Source organism: Cynara cardunculus, assembly GCF_001531365.2.
Source record: "Cynara cardunculus var. scolymus isolate 2C chromosome LG 1, CcrdV1, whole genome shotgun sequence".
NCBI lineage: Eukaryota > Viridiplantae > Streptophyta > Magnoliopsida > Asterales > Asteraceae > Cynara > Cynara cardunculus.
The window spans coordinates 16414755-16428061 of record NC_037528.1 but is presented as its reverse complement, the minus strand read 5'-3'; the positions used below and the strand labels follow the sequence as shown (position 1 = coordinate 16428061).

Here is a 13307-nt window from a genome sequence, read left to right as displayed (position 1 = left end):
TCACCGACTCACCATTTCTTCTTATAAGGTGTTCTTTATTTCTATAAAACTAAACTAATGACGCAAGTTTCTAATGGTAGCATTGGTTAATGTTGTTGGATTTTGTACAAAAAGGCTTGGTTTTGAGTATGTTTTTATCAAATTTCTTACTTTTTAGCTTAATTTCATATTTTTTATATACTTTATTTTTTTTTTTAAACTCGAGGACATAATTCAACACAAGTTTTTTTTGTGCAAAGACAAGTAACCAGCCAACACATCTATAATAATTTTATAAAAATAATTCTATAGATTTTTTTTCTTATAGTTAAATAGTGTCATCGTTTAATTTTTTTTTTTAAAGTATTCCTCTATTCATTTTCTTTTAGCACTCCAATAGTCACATTTCATGTAACCAAATTTTCAACCCATGTCTTTTGTAGGGGCCTTTATTCCATGCACGTTTGTCAAATATTATTAAACGCAATTCAATTTCACATGACCTGTTAAATAAATTAAAAGTTTTAAGAACGTTTTTATGATGATTATTTCACAACTCAACGTACCAAATCGGATTAATTAATCCAAGTTATGGAACCTTCTTATGATTATTTCAGAATGATATTGTACAGAAATGACCTATCCCAAAAGTATACCATGTGTATGCAAGCCCTAATATGTATAAAATTCAATGGAAAAATTGGTGTTATAATAATACTGATTCTCGATCTTCCGACTTCAATTCAAATAAATGGGTTATTAGTAGATAACCGGTTTAGATGAATTGGAATCCCAAAATCCTCCTTCCTTCAGGTATTGCATATACCTTGAGAACTCTGGTTTAGCCGTCGCCTTCTTCTTCCGGCTCCTCCTCTCRAATAAGCTGAACAATGGATGAACCTTGCTCACCTTCTTCACTTGCTTTTCTATCACATCTACCTTCACCGGAATTTTGGGTTGCCACACAAGCTTCACCGGCGAATCACCGTAGAAATTGGCAGGCAAAGTGGTGGATCTGATCATCTTAGCATCGGATGATACGAAATGGTCGACGGTGGACTCGCATTCGCTGATCAATTGGGCATATCCTCCTCGAAGACCTTTTCTGGTGCTGAGTGCTCTAAACATGACTCCTGAATGAAATTGAACGTAGATAGATGATATGATGTGTGGGTTGAGTTTGAATAATAAATGCGTGGAAGATTGAAGGTTTTATAGGCTTCCAAGTAGTTTTGAAAGGCATTGGGATTTTGTGGAGATGGTCTTGTGTGGTAGGCAGCGAGTGACTTTCGTAGAAAGAGGCTTTGATGGTCAACTTTCTTAAACTATGAGGTCTTCATTATAAATTCATATGATATAATATTTGGTCTCCCATATGATATATATTTGTTAACATGTAAGCAAATTGCTAGATTTAAATATATTTTGTATGATATGTTTAATTGGTCTCCCAAGCAACCGATAACTTGTAATGGTTCCTTTAAATATTTAAATGAAACTGAAACAAAATATATGACCATGCTTTCATATGTTTTTTATTTAATACGAAGAAAACTAGTGTGTAACGGTGAGAGTAATGCTAAAGAGTTTTGGTAAATGATTGATTGTGTGAGAATAAAGGTTGTGTTTAGAACGGTGAGAGTAATTCTAAACTTTTTGATCAATTATGTTTGACAAAAACTAACTTATAAGCATATAAAATGACCAAAAAGAATATCTTGAAAAAATAGTCAATTACAAATATTTCATAATATAATTCAAATAGATTTCTAATAATATAATGTGATGATTAATACAGACAAGAAATTAAATAATATAATATATTAACTGAAAGAATTTAAATTAATTATTATATTTAATATAAATTTTGAATTTGTTAAAACAAATTATAGAAAAAATTATATTAATTTATGATTTTAAATAGTTATCACATCTATACTATATTATAAAGCATTCGAGAAAAACACTTAAAAACTATTTTGTATGCATGAAGTACTGTTTATTGATGCATATTACTTAAAATCCAAGACTACAAGTAAATTGAGCGTAAGTACAACTTACTAAAGCTTAATGTTTGAATTTGTGTAACTAACTGCAGATAAACATAATCAAATAAAAAATAAACATCTCATTTTAAATATAAAAAATATAAAAAATCAAAAATATAATTAGGATAATCATTGAAATCTAACAAAATACTTAAATATTATCTTTATAAAAAATAATATTATTAAACAAAAAATAAAAAAAATGAATTAAAGAAATATACAGAAAAACGAGAAATTAAATAGTTAGTATGGTACTGATATCAATATTTTTTTAAAAAATTTTAAATAATTAATTTGATACTAATATCGATATATATATTTCAAATTTATATTTTATTCAAAAATGAAAACATTATCGTTTCTCAAAACTGCATAAAAACGTATTATATCGACAGAGACAATGAATAAAACAAAAATATTAAAATCGAGATGTATCTCGCTGCATTGCACGAGTACCCTTATAGTATAATATGAATAACAATAAAATTTGACAACCTCGCATATATTAATTAGTTAATCTTTTCTTAAAAATATAATTAATAATTAAATTAAATATTTTATTGAAAGCATTTAGCATATTTTAATTATCTTTGAAATAAAATAAGTATAACTGTAATTTTTTATATAACTTATATAAACATTTTTAAATTATTATATTTGCTTTTTGATATTTGAATATATTGAATAACAATTAAAGGAATAATTGATATAATTAATACATTTATAAATAATTAAAATTATTATTAATTTCTATTGTATAATTAAAATTAATTAATAATGTATAATTAAAATTAACTAATAAATTTACTTACTATAAATTAATATTTTGAATAATTAATATTTATAATTAGTAGTTAATACTTATTAATAATTAATAGTTATTTATAATTATTATTAGTAATTAATCTTAATCAAGGTTATAATTAAAAAAAATGTTAAGAAACTCCTCATAAGCTACTTTAAGTAGCTTATCAATGAACTAACTTATAAACTAGTTTATTTGCATCCAAACGATTGCTGGAAAAAATAAGGCATCTTATAAGCTAGGTTATGTTTGCCAAACAATGTCTAAATGACCTTCAATTGTCTTTATCTTCACTTCTAAGTCACTTTCACACATTTAATCATTTTAACATTTTTGAATTTGTTAAAGTTTCGGTCATGATGATGAAAATAGGTACACAAATATAGTTAAAGGTATATTAATGTATATAATGTTTTGTTCTCACGCTTCTCACCTTAACTTCAATTCTCACACGATCTTTTGTCTAAATGTATATACCATGATTCTAAATAACTCGTTATGGCACGTCACGACATCGAGGTTTGGGTTCGTTGCCTCGTTAACCCCTATCGCTCCACTCTAAAGTTTGGCTTACATTGTAACACGTTACGACACGTTATTTTGTAAGATGTGGTGTTAATTCAATATATAACTTGAGGGATAGATGATAATTATGAACGAGATTTGTAACACATTACGACATGTTATTTTGGTGTTTATATAACTTAAATAAACATAAAAAGAAAACTAAAAACTTAATACTTTCTCAAATTCCTGTACATGAAAAGTCGAACAAGAGCTTTTTGAAAATTGAATAAAGTAGTGAGTAAATATTTAAGAGATCTAATCCCGATTTGCACTCTTGATATCATTTTTTATGAGCTTTATATTTGATATCCACGGTTCTTTTTTCTCTTTTAGTTTTATTATTTTATATTAATTTTCATTGTTTTATAGTTGTATTCAAAATACTAATACACACAAGCATGGGCGTATATGTATATATATGTTTACTTAGGGCACGCTTTGAAAAACGTCATGGATTCACTTAAATCGCAAGATTTGAGATTTGATCTTGCTACAACGCAACGTCATACCTCACGTCATTTAGAGCCTTGGTTATACGAATCTTTTCGCATATGCTAAAAAACAAACTTTTTCTTTTTATATTTATAATTATAATTATTGATTTTATCTTAAAAAAAGTTAATTTAATATCTTTTTCTATAACCAGAGAAATAAACTAATATGCAACATAATCATACTACTTTTTAAATTCAATTGACCGAAAGGCTTCCTATAATTAACGATAAAAACAAAAACAAAGATCCATCATACTCTTAATTAAGAATCATTTAAAACCTTCAAAATGACAAAACTCCTACTTTTTATATCTAATACACGGTTTTACGACTTTGTACAAATCTATATTTTTAATAAACAGTTGTCCAAGCTTGGTCACTACGACCCAGATAAATATAAGAAAAAAAATAAAAATTAAAAGAGAGTCGAACTTATATTTGATTTTATTGATCAAAAACAGGCTACGTATGATACTATAAAAAAATATCTTCTTGCCTATAAAAAAGATGTTGACTTTGTTAATTTCACACAATCTTATAGTCACACATTGATAAAGTTGAATAGAACTTGTTATTTCATTTTCTCTTACAAAAAAGCCAATCTTTTCATAACGGTCACATTTCCTGTAATTAAATTTTCAGTTGAAAATATGTTTTCATTTTGTAGGGGCCTCTAAAGTTTGCTAATTTCTTCTACTTTAATGTTGTATTTCTTTCATTTAAAAGACCATAAATCCGCACCGACCCCCATCTCAAAAAATCAGTTTAATAAATCCAATTAAGAGGACGTTTAAGATTGCTTATTTGAAACAACTTATGTTGTTCTATAAAAGCATTGTTTAACTTATTATAAGTCAGAAATGTTTAACTTCTTTAAAAACTTCTTATTACCGGTTTGATACCGATATAAGTTGTTTATCGAAACACTCAAAAGTGCTTATTACTTGTGTCACACCGGAATAAATCAATAAGTTGTTTTTATAAACAAACCCAAACACCCCTTAATCATAGAACCTTTCTCACATCATCTGTTAAATAGTTTATCCAAATGACTGTGATCGATTATAGCAAGTGCATTAATTTTTCTGGATTCGTCAAGAAAAATTAACTAGACATGTATACAACAATCTCTATAGTTTAGGAAATGATCTAGAAGAAAACATCCCTAGATCCAAACAGAAATTTTCCAAGTAATTGCAACTGAGTAGAAAAAAATCCGATTTGCATATGTAGATCGATTTGATGTGTAAGAATAGATATATGATACTGTATAGGAATGGTCTATTCCAATGGTACACCGTGTATTCACAAGCCCTAATTAAGATGTATAAAATTCAATGGAAAAATTGGTGTATAAGGATATATAGATTGCAACAACTTTAATTACAATGTTAGGCATCCATCCAGTCATCTTCTGATTTCGAGGGGTTTATTATTTGATTGAAATAAATCTGTTAGTAGATAACAGGCTTAGATGAATCAGCATCCCAAAAACCTCCTTCCTTGAGATACTGCATGTACCTTGAGAACTCTGGTTTAGCCGTTGCCTTCTTCTTTCGGCTCTTCCTCTCGAATAAGCTGAACAACGGATGAACCTTGCTCACCTTCTTCACTTGCTTTTCTATCACATCTACCTTCACCGGAATTTTTGGTTCCCAAACAAGCTTCACCGGCGAATCGCCGTAGAAATTGGCAGGCAACGTGGTGGATCTGAACATCTTAGGGTCGGACAAGAGATCGTCTTTGGTGGATTCGCTGATCAATTGGTCGTATCCTTCTCGGCGACCTTTCCTTGTGCTTAGTGCTCTAAACATGGCGTCGGAATTGTAGGTAGATACAGGGGGATTGAGTTTGAACGATGAAGGCTTGGAAGATTGAAGGATTTATATATTATAGGCGTCCACATATTATTTTCAAACCCACTCGGAGTGGTCTTCGATGGTAGGCGGTGATCTCATCAAAAAATAAATCTTTTTTATATATTAAAATAATGATTGATTTTACGAAGATATTTATTAAAATGTGAAAAATGTCAAACATGTTACAAATGTGTTACCACTGTAACTTTTTGTTATATCACATGCTTTCATATTTTTTTTCACTTTTCAATTTTCTTTTACTTTACAAAAATATTAATTATAAGAGTTATGGTTAAAAATCGATTCATTTTAGTTCAACCACAAGTTTATTATCTAATTTACTTAACTAATGTAGGAACTGCATAGCATTAGTATTTTGATTAATGATTTGAATATTGTCTATATAAATATATGTTAGTTGTTAATAGAATCATAAACAAATAATATTAAAATAATTCGAAAAGTGATAAAATCTAGTTAGTGAAATTATAATATATATATATATATAGAGAGAGAGAGAGAGAGATTTGTTTAGAAATAAAATTGTAAAATTAAATAAAATGAGTAATAATAACGATGAGAGCGTGAATAATTTATGCATTGTTAGTTTGATTGATGATGAATATGTTTATCAGCATTAATTATATGGTTAGTAGTTCAAGCAAGCGTGACCCAAAAGTCAACAATATGCGACTATTATGTGTGGAGAGATACGTGTAATATGTATTCATAAGTAGTTATAGGATATTGTGAAATGTTAATAAATGTAATGACATACATGTAAATACATGTTTTAGGAGGTGTAAGCCATCAAAAGTTTTGACTCTTGTTGGTTGTCAGTGGAAATATGGTTCCAATAGTAGTTGGTGATAATTGAGTGTAAATTACATACTCATTCTCTACCTTAATGCCCGTTGTAGACATGATTGATTAAAAAGATTAAAAGATAAATTTTATATATGTTTAGATTAAAAAATAGTTTGATATCTATTCGGCATAGAAGGAGGTACCATGCATCCATCAAATAGAATTGACTTCTTAGGTTTTATTGTTGTATGAGCTCAAAGTGGGTTTATGAAACTACTTACAGGTTGTTGTCTGACATTATTTCACTACTTTTTTCGTTGCAACTTTTTGCTAGGTAAAAAAACTCAAAAAAATGAGCAAATGTTGATAAAAAAAATATTTTATATGTTATAATAAAATGATCTCAAACTATAAGTATTGATGAGACGCATTCTTTTAGGCGAACTAAGTTAAATTGATATCATTTACATGATCTACCGGTATGTACAATGTTGTTCATCTACTTGTAGATAACGGAAAAACTAACATCCTTATCAAATATATATAAGTGAATATTTCCCTTTCCATTCATAATACACTCCTTACAAAAATAATAGAGAGTAAGATTAAAAATTAAAATATTAGAAAATAATTTTCAAGCTCAATGCTAAAGAAGGAAAAATCGCAATAGACCGATCAATATCAATATCTTGAAAACCATATAAAAGATTACCCATCTAAAAAAATCATAACCCATCTTTCTTGATACACTCTTCTAGCATCAATGCATAAATATTAAAATATAACTTTTATCAAGTTCATGGATAAACAAACCAAAAGATACTTATTTTTTTATGTTCTACATATGCTTAAAAAATGTTATTTTATTTCATCAATGATTCATATGTTACTTTATCCACACATAAAAAAATGATTCATATGCTTGCATAACTCCATTTTTAGTGTGAATGTCTCCAATTAAAAGACGAGATACTATACTTACATCAACAAAAACGCATATTATATTTGTCTGCTTGAATGACGTCTCAAATCAACAAAATGCAAATCATCTCCACAGAAACTGAATAGAGAGGAGGAATTGAGAAATTAAGGGAGATTATTATGCTTAAAAAATGTTACTTTATTTCATCAAATGATTCATATTTGTTTGTCTACACACAAAAAATATTTCATATGCATACATAATTCCAACTTTAGTGTGAATGTCTCCGACTAAAAGATGAAATTACATAAGTAAAAAAACTCATACTATGATTTGTTTTATTGAATGACGCCTCAAATCAACAGAAATGCAAATCGTCTCCACAAAATTATAATTGAATAGAGAGGAAGAATTGAGAGATTATCATAGAGGTGTACCATGAAGAAAAGATCAAAAATTATAATCGAATAGAGAGAAATAATGAAAATTAAAAGAGCATTTATTAGAGAGAACATGAATAGGTTGAAGTAACCTAATTAAAGAATCTTAAATGTGAATATCAAAAATCAAAAATAAATATTGAAGTGAGAGAAGCTTGAGAAAAATGAGGAAAAAAAATAAAGAACTTTCTAGCTTTGAGAAGAGGCCACAACCCTTACATGGTTCCTTTATATATGATTTCTCACATGAATCTTGACAATGAATTAGGTTATAGACGAAGCTAAATCATGTGTTCGGAGAAGAAAAGACGACGATAAAGAAGATAATTGTATGTAGCAGGTTAATAATAAGTTAAAACATTTAACGTCTTGTCTTAATTAATAAATTAATACAACTAATGGATGATTAATAAATTAAGACAATTGGTTTATGGACAAAAAATGAAACTGACATAAACGGTACCAATAAGTGAAGAAAATTAATGTCTTAATTAATAAATTAAGACAATTAATGGATAATTAATAAATTAAGACAATTAGTAGGTAATAAATAAATTAAAAAAATGGTTCCGAAGAAAGAAAAGAAAAAAAAACATAAATTAAGAAATAAATAAGGATGCAATATCATGATTTGGAGATGTCTTCCATCTTTCAAAGATTTTGCTTTATATAGATATATATAGATTAATTAGTAAACTCTGTTTTTTGGTCCCTAGAGATGGCGAAAAACCCGAAAGTGATCCCTAAACTTTAAAAAATGTAAATAATATTCATCGTGGTATGTATTTTGGTTTGAAAATGGTTCTTAGTCCTAGCATCATTGTAGTGGTGTCATCGGTTGAGTGCTATTTTGGTATTTTTGTACGAGTTTATATACGAATGTGACATTGAAGATGGAAGGAAGAACATAGGACTAGAGGAAATTCAGGTTTGTGGGTCTTCGGCTCAGGTGGTTAAAGAAAGAGGAAAGGGGGGAGGAGTTGCCAAGTCTGACCATTCAATGTTGTTTAAAGGCGAAGGGAGAAATTATGTGGTCATTCCTGTTTATATCGATGACATAATCATATCAGGACCATCATCCTCTATTGTTTCTCAAGTTAAACAAAACCAAGTGCCGTTTACCAAACATTTACCCGAGTAAGATCTTATCAAGTCATATTACCTTACTGGATGAATATGGTAAGGACCAAGAATCTTACCTGACAAGTGAGGATGACGAATCTTACCATGGTAAGCGCTTACTGAGTAAATTGTTGCATACGGTAAAGTTTCGGTGGACTAAAGTCTTATCCGGTAAGTAAGTGGTAGTGTTAAATTTTATCGGTAAGCACTTACCGGGTAAGTGTTTGATAAACGGCTCCTAAATAATGCTTTCAAGCTAAAGGATTTAGGTCCTTTGAAATATTTACTTGGACTTGAAATTACTTGCTCAACTGTCGATATTTTCATCTCGCAAAGAAACTACGCCCTTGCAACTTGTGAAGAAACCGGGTTTTTAGTCGCTAAACCAACAACTACTCCCGTGAGCCCATGAATGTTAACTTGTCATCTACAGATGGTGACCCTCTCGATGATCCTTCTCTCTATAGATGTCTTACGTATCTTACAATCACATGCTCAGACATATCGTTTGTCGTGCATAAACTTGTTGAATACATGGCTTATCCTCGGTATGCTCACTTTTTTGCGGCGGTCAAATATCTCAAGAACAAGTAGGACTGTAGGGTCAAACTGTATTTATGTCTGCAGCTTCTACTTTACAGGTGCGAGTATTATGTGATTCCGACTCGGATGATTGTGTGGACAGTCGACGTTCTATCACAGGTTTTTGTGCTTTTCTCGAAGACTCGTTGATATCTTGGAAATCGAAGAAACAAACCATCGTCTGTCAGCTTTTAAGTTGTTTACTTTGTTAAATTGGTTTTGTAAAGTTTGTTTTTTTTAAGGGTGTCGCAGTCTATGCTTGGACTAATCTTCGCATATTATGACCGGAAGAAATCAGCTTTGATAAACACAGTGACCACAATTGTTGTATATGCTTGAAATCCAACCCTGATCAAATGAGATATTTCACCTCATTTCTTAGAACCTCAACCACTACGCCACAACCTTTGTGGTTTTTGTAAAGTTTGTTGGTAGCTACTTTTCTCATCTTAACATCTTATAAATAAGTTGTAGAGTCTCTTTTGGTCATTAATGAAAATACAAGTTTCTATCTCATACTTATGTTAGAAACCAGATAAGTCAATTTTAAAAACAAACCAAAATGTCTCACATACAACTTTTTGTTTGATTTAGGACAAACTTTTTTTTTTTTAAATTTAATGTTGTAAGGATTTGTATTTTAAATTTATTATGAAAGAATATGATGAAAAATCATATATGAGATTAGTTGTGTAAAAATACAAGCGAACAGAGAAAAGAGATAAAGTAAGAAAGAACGGCGGCTAAAACGAAGGGAACAACATAAAGGCATCATTTTATCCTCAAGTATAAAACAGATGAACGAATTAAATAGAAAGAATAAAACAGGGTGATTGGAAAAGGCGAAGACTTAAACAAGAAGTGCACACCACAAATTTCTTTCTTTACAATAAACAAATAGTAAGGAGCAAAACCAACAAAACAAAGAACCCCACGGATCAAATCCATAGCTTTACTTAATAAATGTAGTTTGTTATATTATTTTATATAAAAAAATACAACATTTTATCATTTTTATTCTTATAAAAATGTAACTATAATTCCTAAAAGTAAGATATAAATAAAAGAATTACCGACAAAATGTTAAAGAAGGCAGTGAGAAAAGGTGTTGGCACTAAAATATCTGGAAAAAAGAATCAAGATTAAAGTCAACTACTTTGACAATTCAAACTAAATTTTATAATTATGGGCTACTTTTCTTGACTTTTTCATCATTCAAACTTCCAATTTTCACATACACCCCCTATAATAAAAGATAAATATAAAATAAAATAAAATAAATAAAAGAAGCTTTGTTTTATTCTTTTATTCCTTACTGTTTTTTTAATGTTACGAGGATGAAAGGGTATTTGATTGGTTATCGGTTTTATTGAGCATGATAAGAGTTTGTTCTTATCTTATAATTAAATATGTGTATCATTTAATTTTATGGAGTTCAAACGTGACATTTTAAAAAATTGTATGTGACATAATAAGTTGTAAATGATTTAGGAGCTGTTTACTAGCCTCTTATCACATCTTACCCCAATAAGAAGCAAAGTATTTACTGAAATAATTTAAAGCTCTGACTAGAGACAGAGCTGGAGGTGTATCTATCCCTAGATAGAGATGAACTTTCCCTAATTTACCCATACAATCACCAAAGAAACACTTTTGACTGATTTTGGAAAAAAGAAATAGCAACAAGTGCAAGAATCATAACTCTGTTATCTTCTACCTCCACCAATAAGCGCTTCTTCCAAAAGCCACCACCTTGTAGGGTTTACAATATGTTTAGGTCCATCTCCTCCACCATTGTTGCCATCATCTTCCATAAATGTTTTAGAATCGGGCACTTCAAAGAGTAACAGATGGGTTTTTGAGAGCTTTAGGAGAGAGGAGAAAGCTTCCAAGTTCTGAAAATGGTGTAAGATTTGAGAGGTGATGTTTTGGTTGTCGATTATTTTTTATGGAGTTTTAGAAACTCATACGTAGATTATAATAACTTGTAACCTATAATTTTAAAATATTTGTATTGTTAGACGATATTTGATGCCTAATAAGTTCTTTTAAGATTTTTTACCAAATATAATGTGTAATCGAACAATTAATAAAAGCTTAAAAATTAAATAACTCACTTGGCTTGAATTAATTTGTTAAAATTAATTCATAAATCAAAAACTCATAAATTGTAGTTTAATTTAATTCGGCCCCAACTCTTGTAGCTCGAGCAATATGGCTAGCCGCATGCTAATACGAAGGCCATGAACATGCGGATCTTGGGATCCATCTTGGTTTGATCCATTTTAACCCACAACTGACAACTCGCCTTGTTTCTTTTTTAACAACAACGTTTAAATTTTGATATGTTTGGTCAATTTTCTAACTTCTTTCAAAGAGCTATTCATGAGATGATGCATTCATGCAAAAATTTGACATTTTGATACTAAAATAAGTAGAAAACTTGAAGAAGATACTTCCAATTTAACACGTTTAAAGTTAGTGTTTCAATTATGTCATTATTAACGACTAAAACTCAAAAACTAAGCTTCAATATGCAACTTCAAATGAAAACACTAGATACTACTATTTTAGGAATTAAAAGCGAGTAAAACCATATAAATAATTCATAGAGCAGTTAGAAATTTATAACTCAATTGAAGCTCAAACGAGAACATGAGACTTAAGGGCCGTTTACCTGGGTAAGCGCTTACTAAGTCACATTACCTTACCGGATGATCATAATAAGGATCAAGAATCTTACACGGTAAGAGCGAGACAAGGACCAAGAGTCTTACCCGGTAAGTGAGGACAACGACTCTTACTACGTTAAGCGCTTACCGGGTATATTGTTGCAAGTAAATTTATATTTCCATTTGTAAATTCTTAATTTTTTATGTAAATATAATGTCTTAAAACAATTAATAAAAGATTAAAATTTAAATAACACATAAGGGGAAGATTAATTTGTTAAATAATTTAAGAAGTCAAAATCCTACAAAACCAATCCAACCATGTGTTGTGGACTTGTGGTCAATGTGGATTGTGGTGTGACTTAATTCGGCCCAACTCAATGGTCCAAATGATGCGGCCCATACTAAAATACCAGCTTGATTCGCATGATCTGACCCAAAGGCTACGACCACGTCGATCGTGGCGGTCCGACACGCAGTAACCCAACAGCCGGCCCAAGAGCAACGAATAGCACTAGGAGTTGATTTTTGGTAAGAATCAACACTCTTACTTACTTTATCGGTTAAGATTCTATTCGCATGATCTGACCCAAAGGCTACGACCACGTCGATTGTGGCGGTCCGACACGCAGTAACCCAACAGCCGGCCCAAGAGCAACGAATAGCACTAGGAGTTGATTTTTGGTAAGAATCAACACTCTTACTTACTTTATGCGACAATTTACTCGGTAAGAACCAATCAAGTGTCATCAGTCTTACTTACCAGGTAAGACTCTCAATTCTTGCCATTGTTTTTACCAGATAAGATTGTTAGTCTTTACCATGTTCATCCGATAACGTGCACGCATTAGCTGTCCACTGTCAGGTTGAGCAATAAGGGTCAGAGAAGGGTAATAAGTGGCCTGATAAAGCACTTACCACGTAAGCAAATGATAAACAACCACTAAGTCTCAATATGCTACTATAAATTACATCAGTTTCTATTTATGTCTTATAAACTTCAAAATGAC

The 13307-nt window shown here is 30.1% G+C and overlaps 2 protein-coding genes across 2 annotated transcripts; both read right to left on the bottom strand.

Moving 5' to 3' along the window:
• Positions 1-738: 738 nt before the first annotated feature.
• Positions 739-1107, bottom strand: LOC112518195. Its single transcript, XM_025125847.1, has one exon. The coding sequence runs from the start codon at positions 1105-1107 to the stop codon at positions 739-741; it is 369 nt and encodes a 122-aa protein (XP_024981615.1).
• A 3968-nt stretch (positions 1108-5075) lies between these two features.
• LOC112524915 lies at positions 5076-5767 on the bottom strand. Its single transcript, XM_025134862.1, has one exon. It carries the CDS (start codon positions 5705-5707, stop codon positions 5348-5350), a length of 360 nt encoding a protein of 119 aa, XP_024990630.1. The 5' UTR covers positions 5708-5767; the 3' UTR covers positions 5076-5347.
• Between the last annotated feature and the right edge of the window lie 7540 nt (positions 5768-13307).

What these genes read in the sequence shown, in the direction of transcription:
- LOC112524915 (XM_025134862.1), bottom strand. Translation starts at nt 5,707, where the DNA reads ATGTTTAGAGCACTAAGCACAAGGAAAGGTCGCCGAGAAGGATACGAC.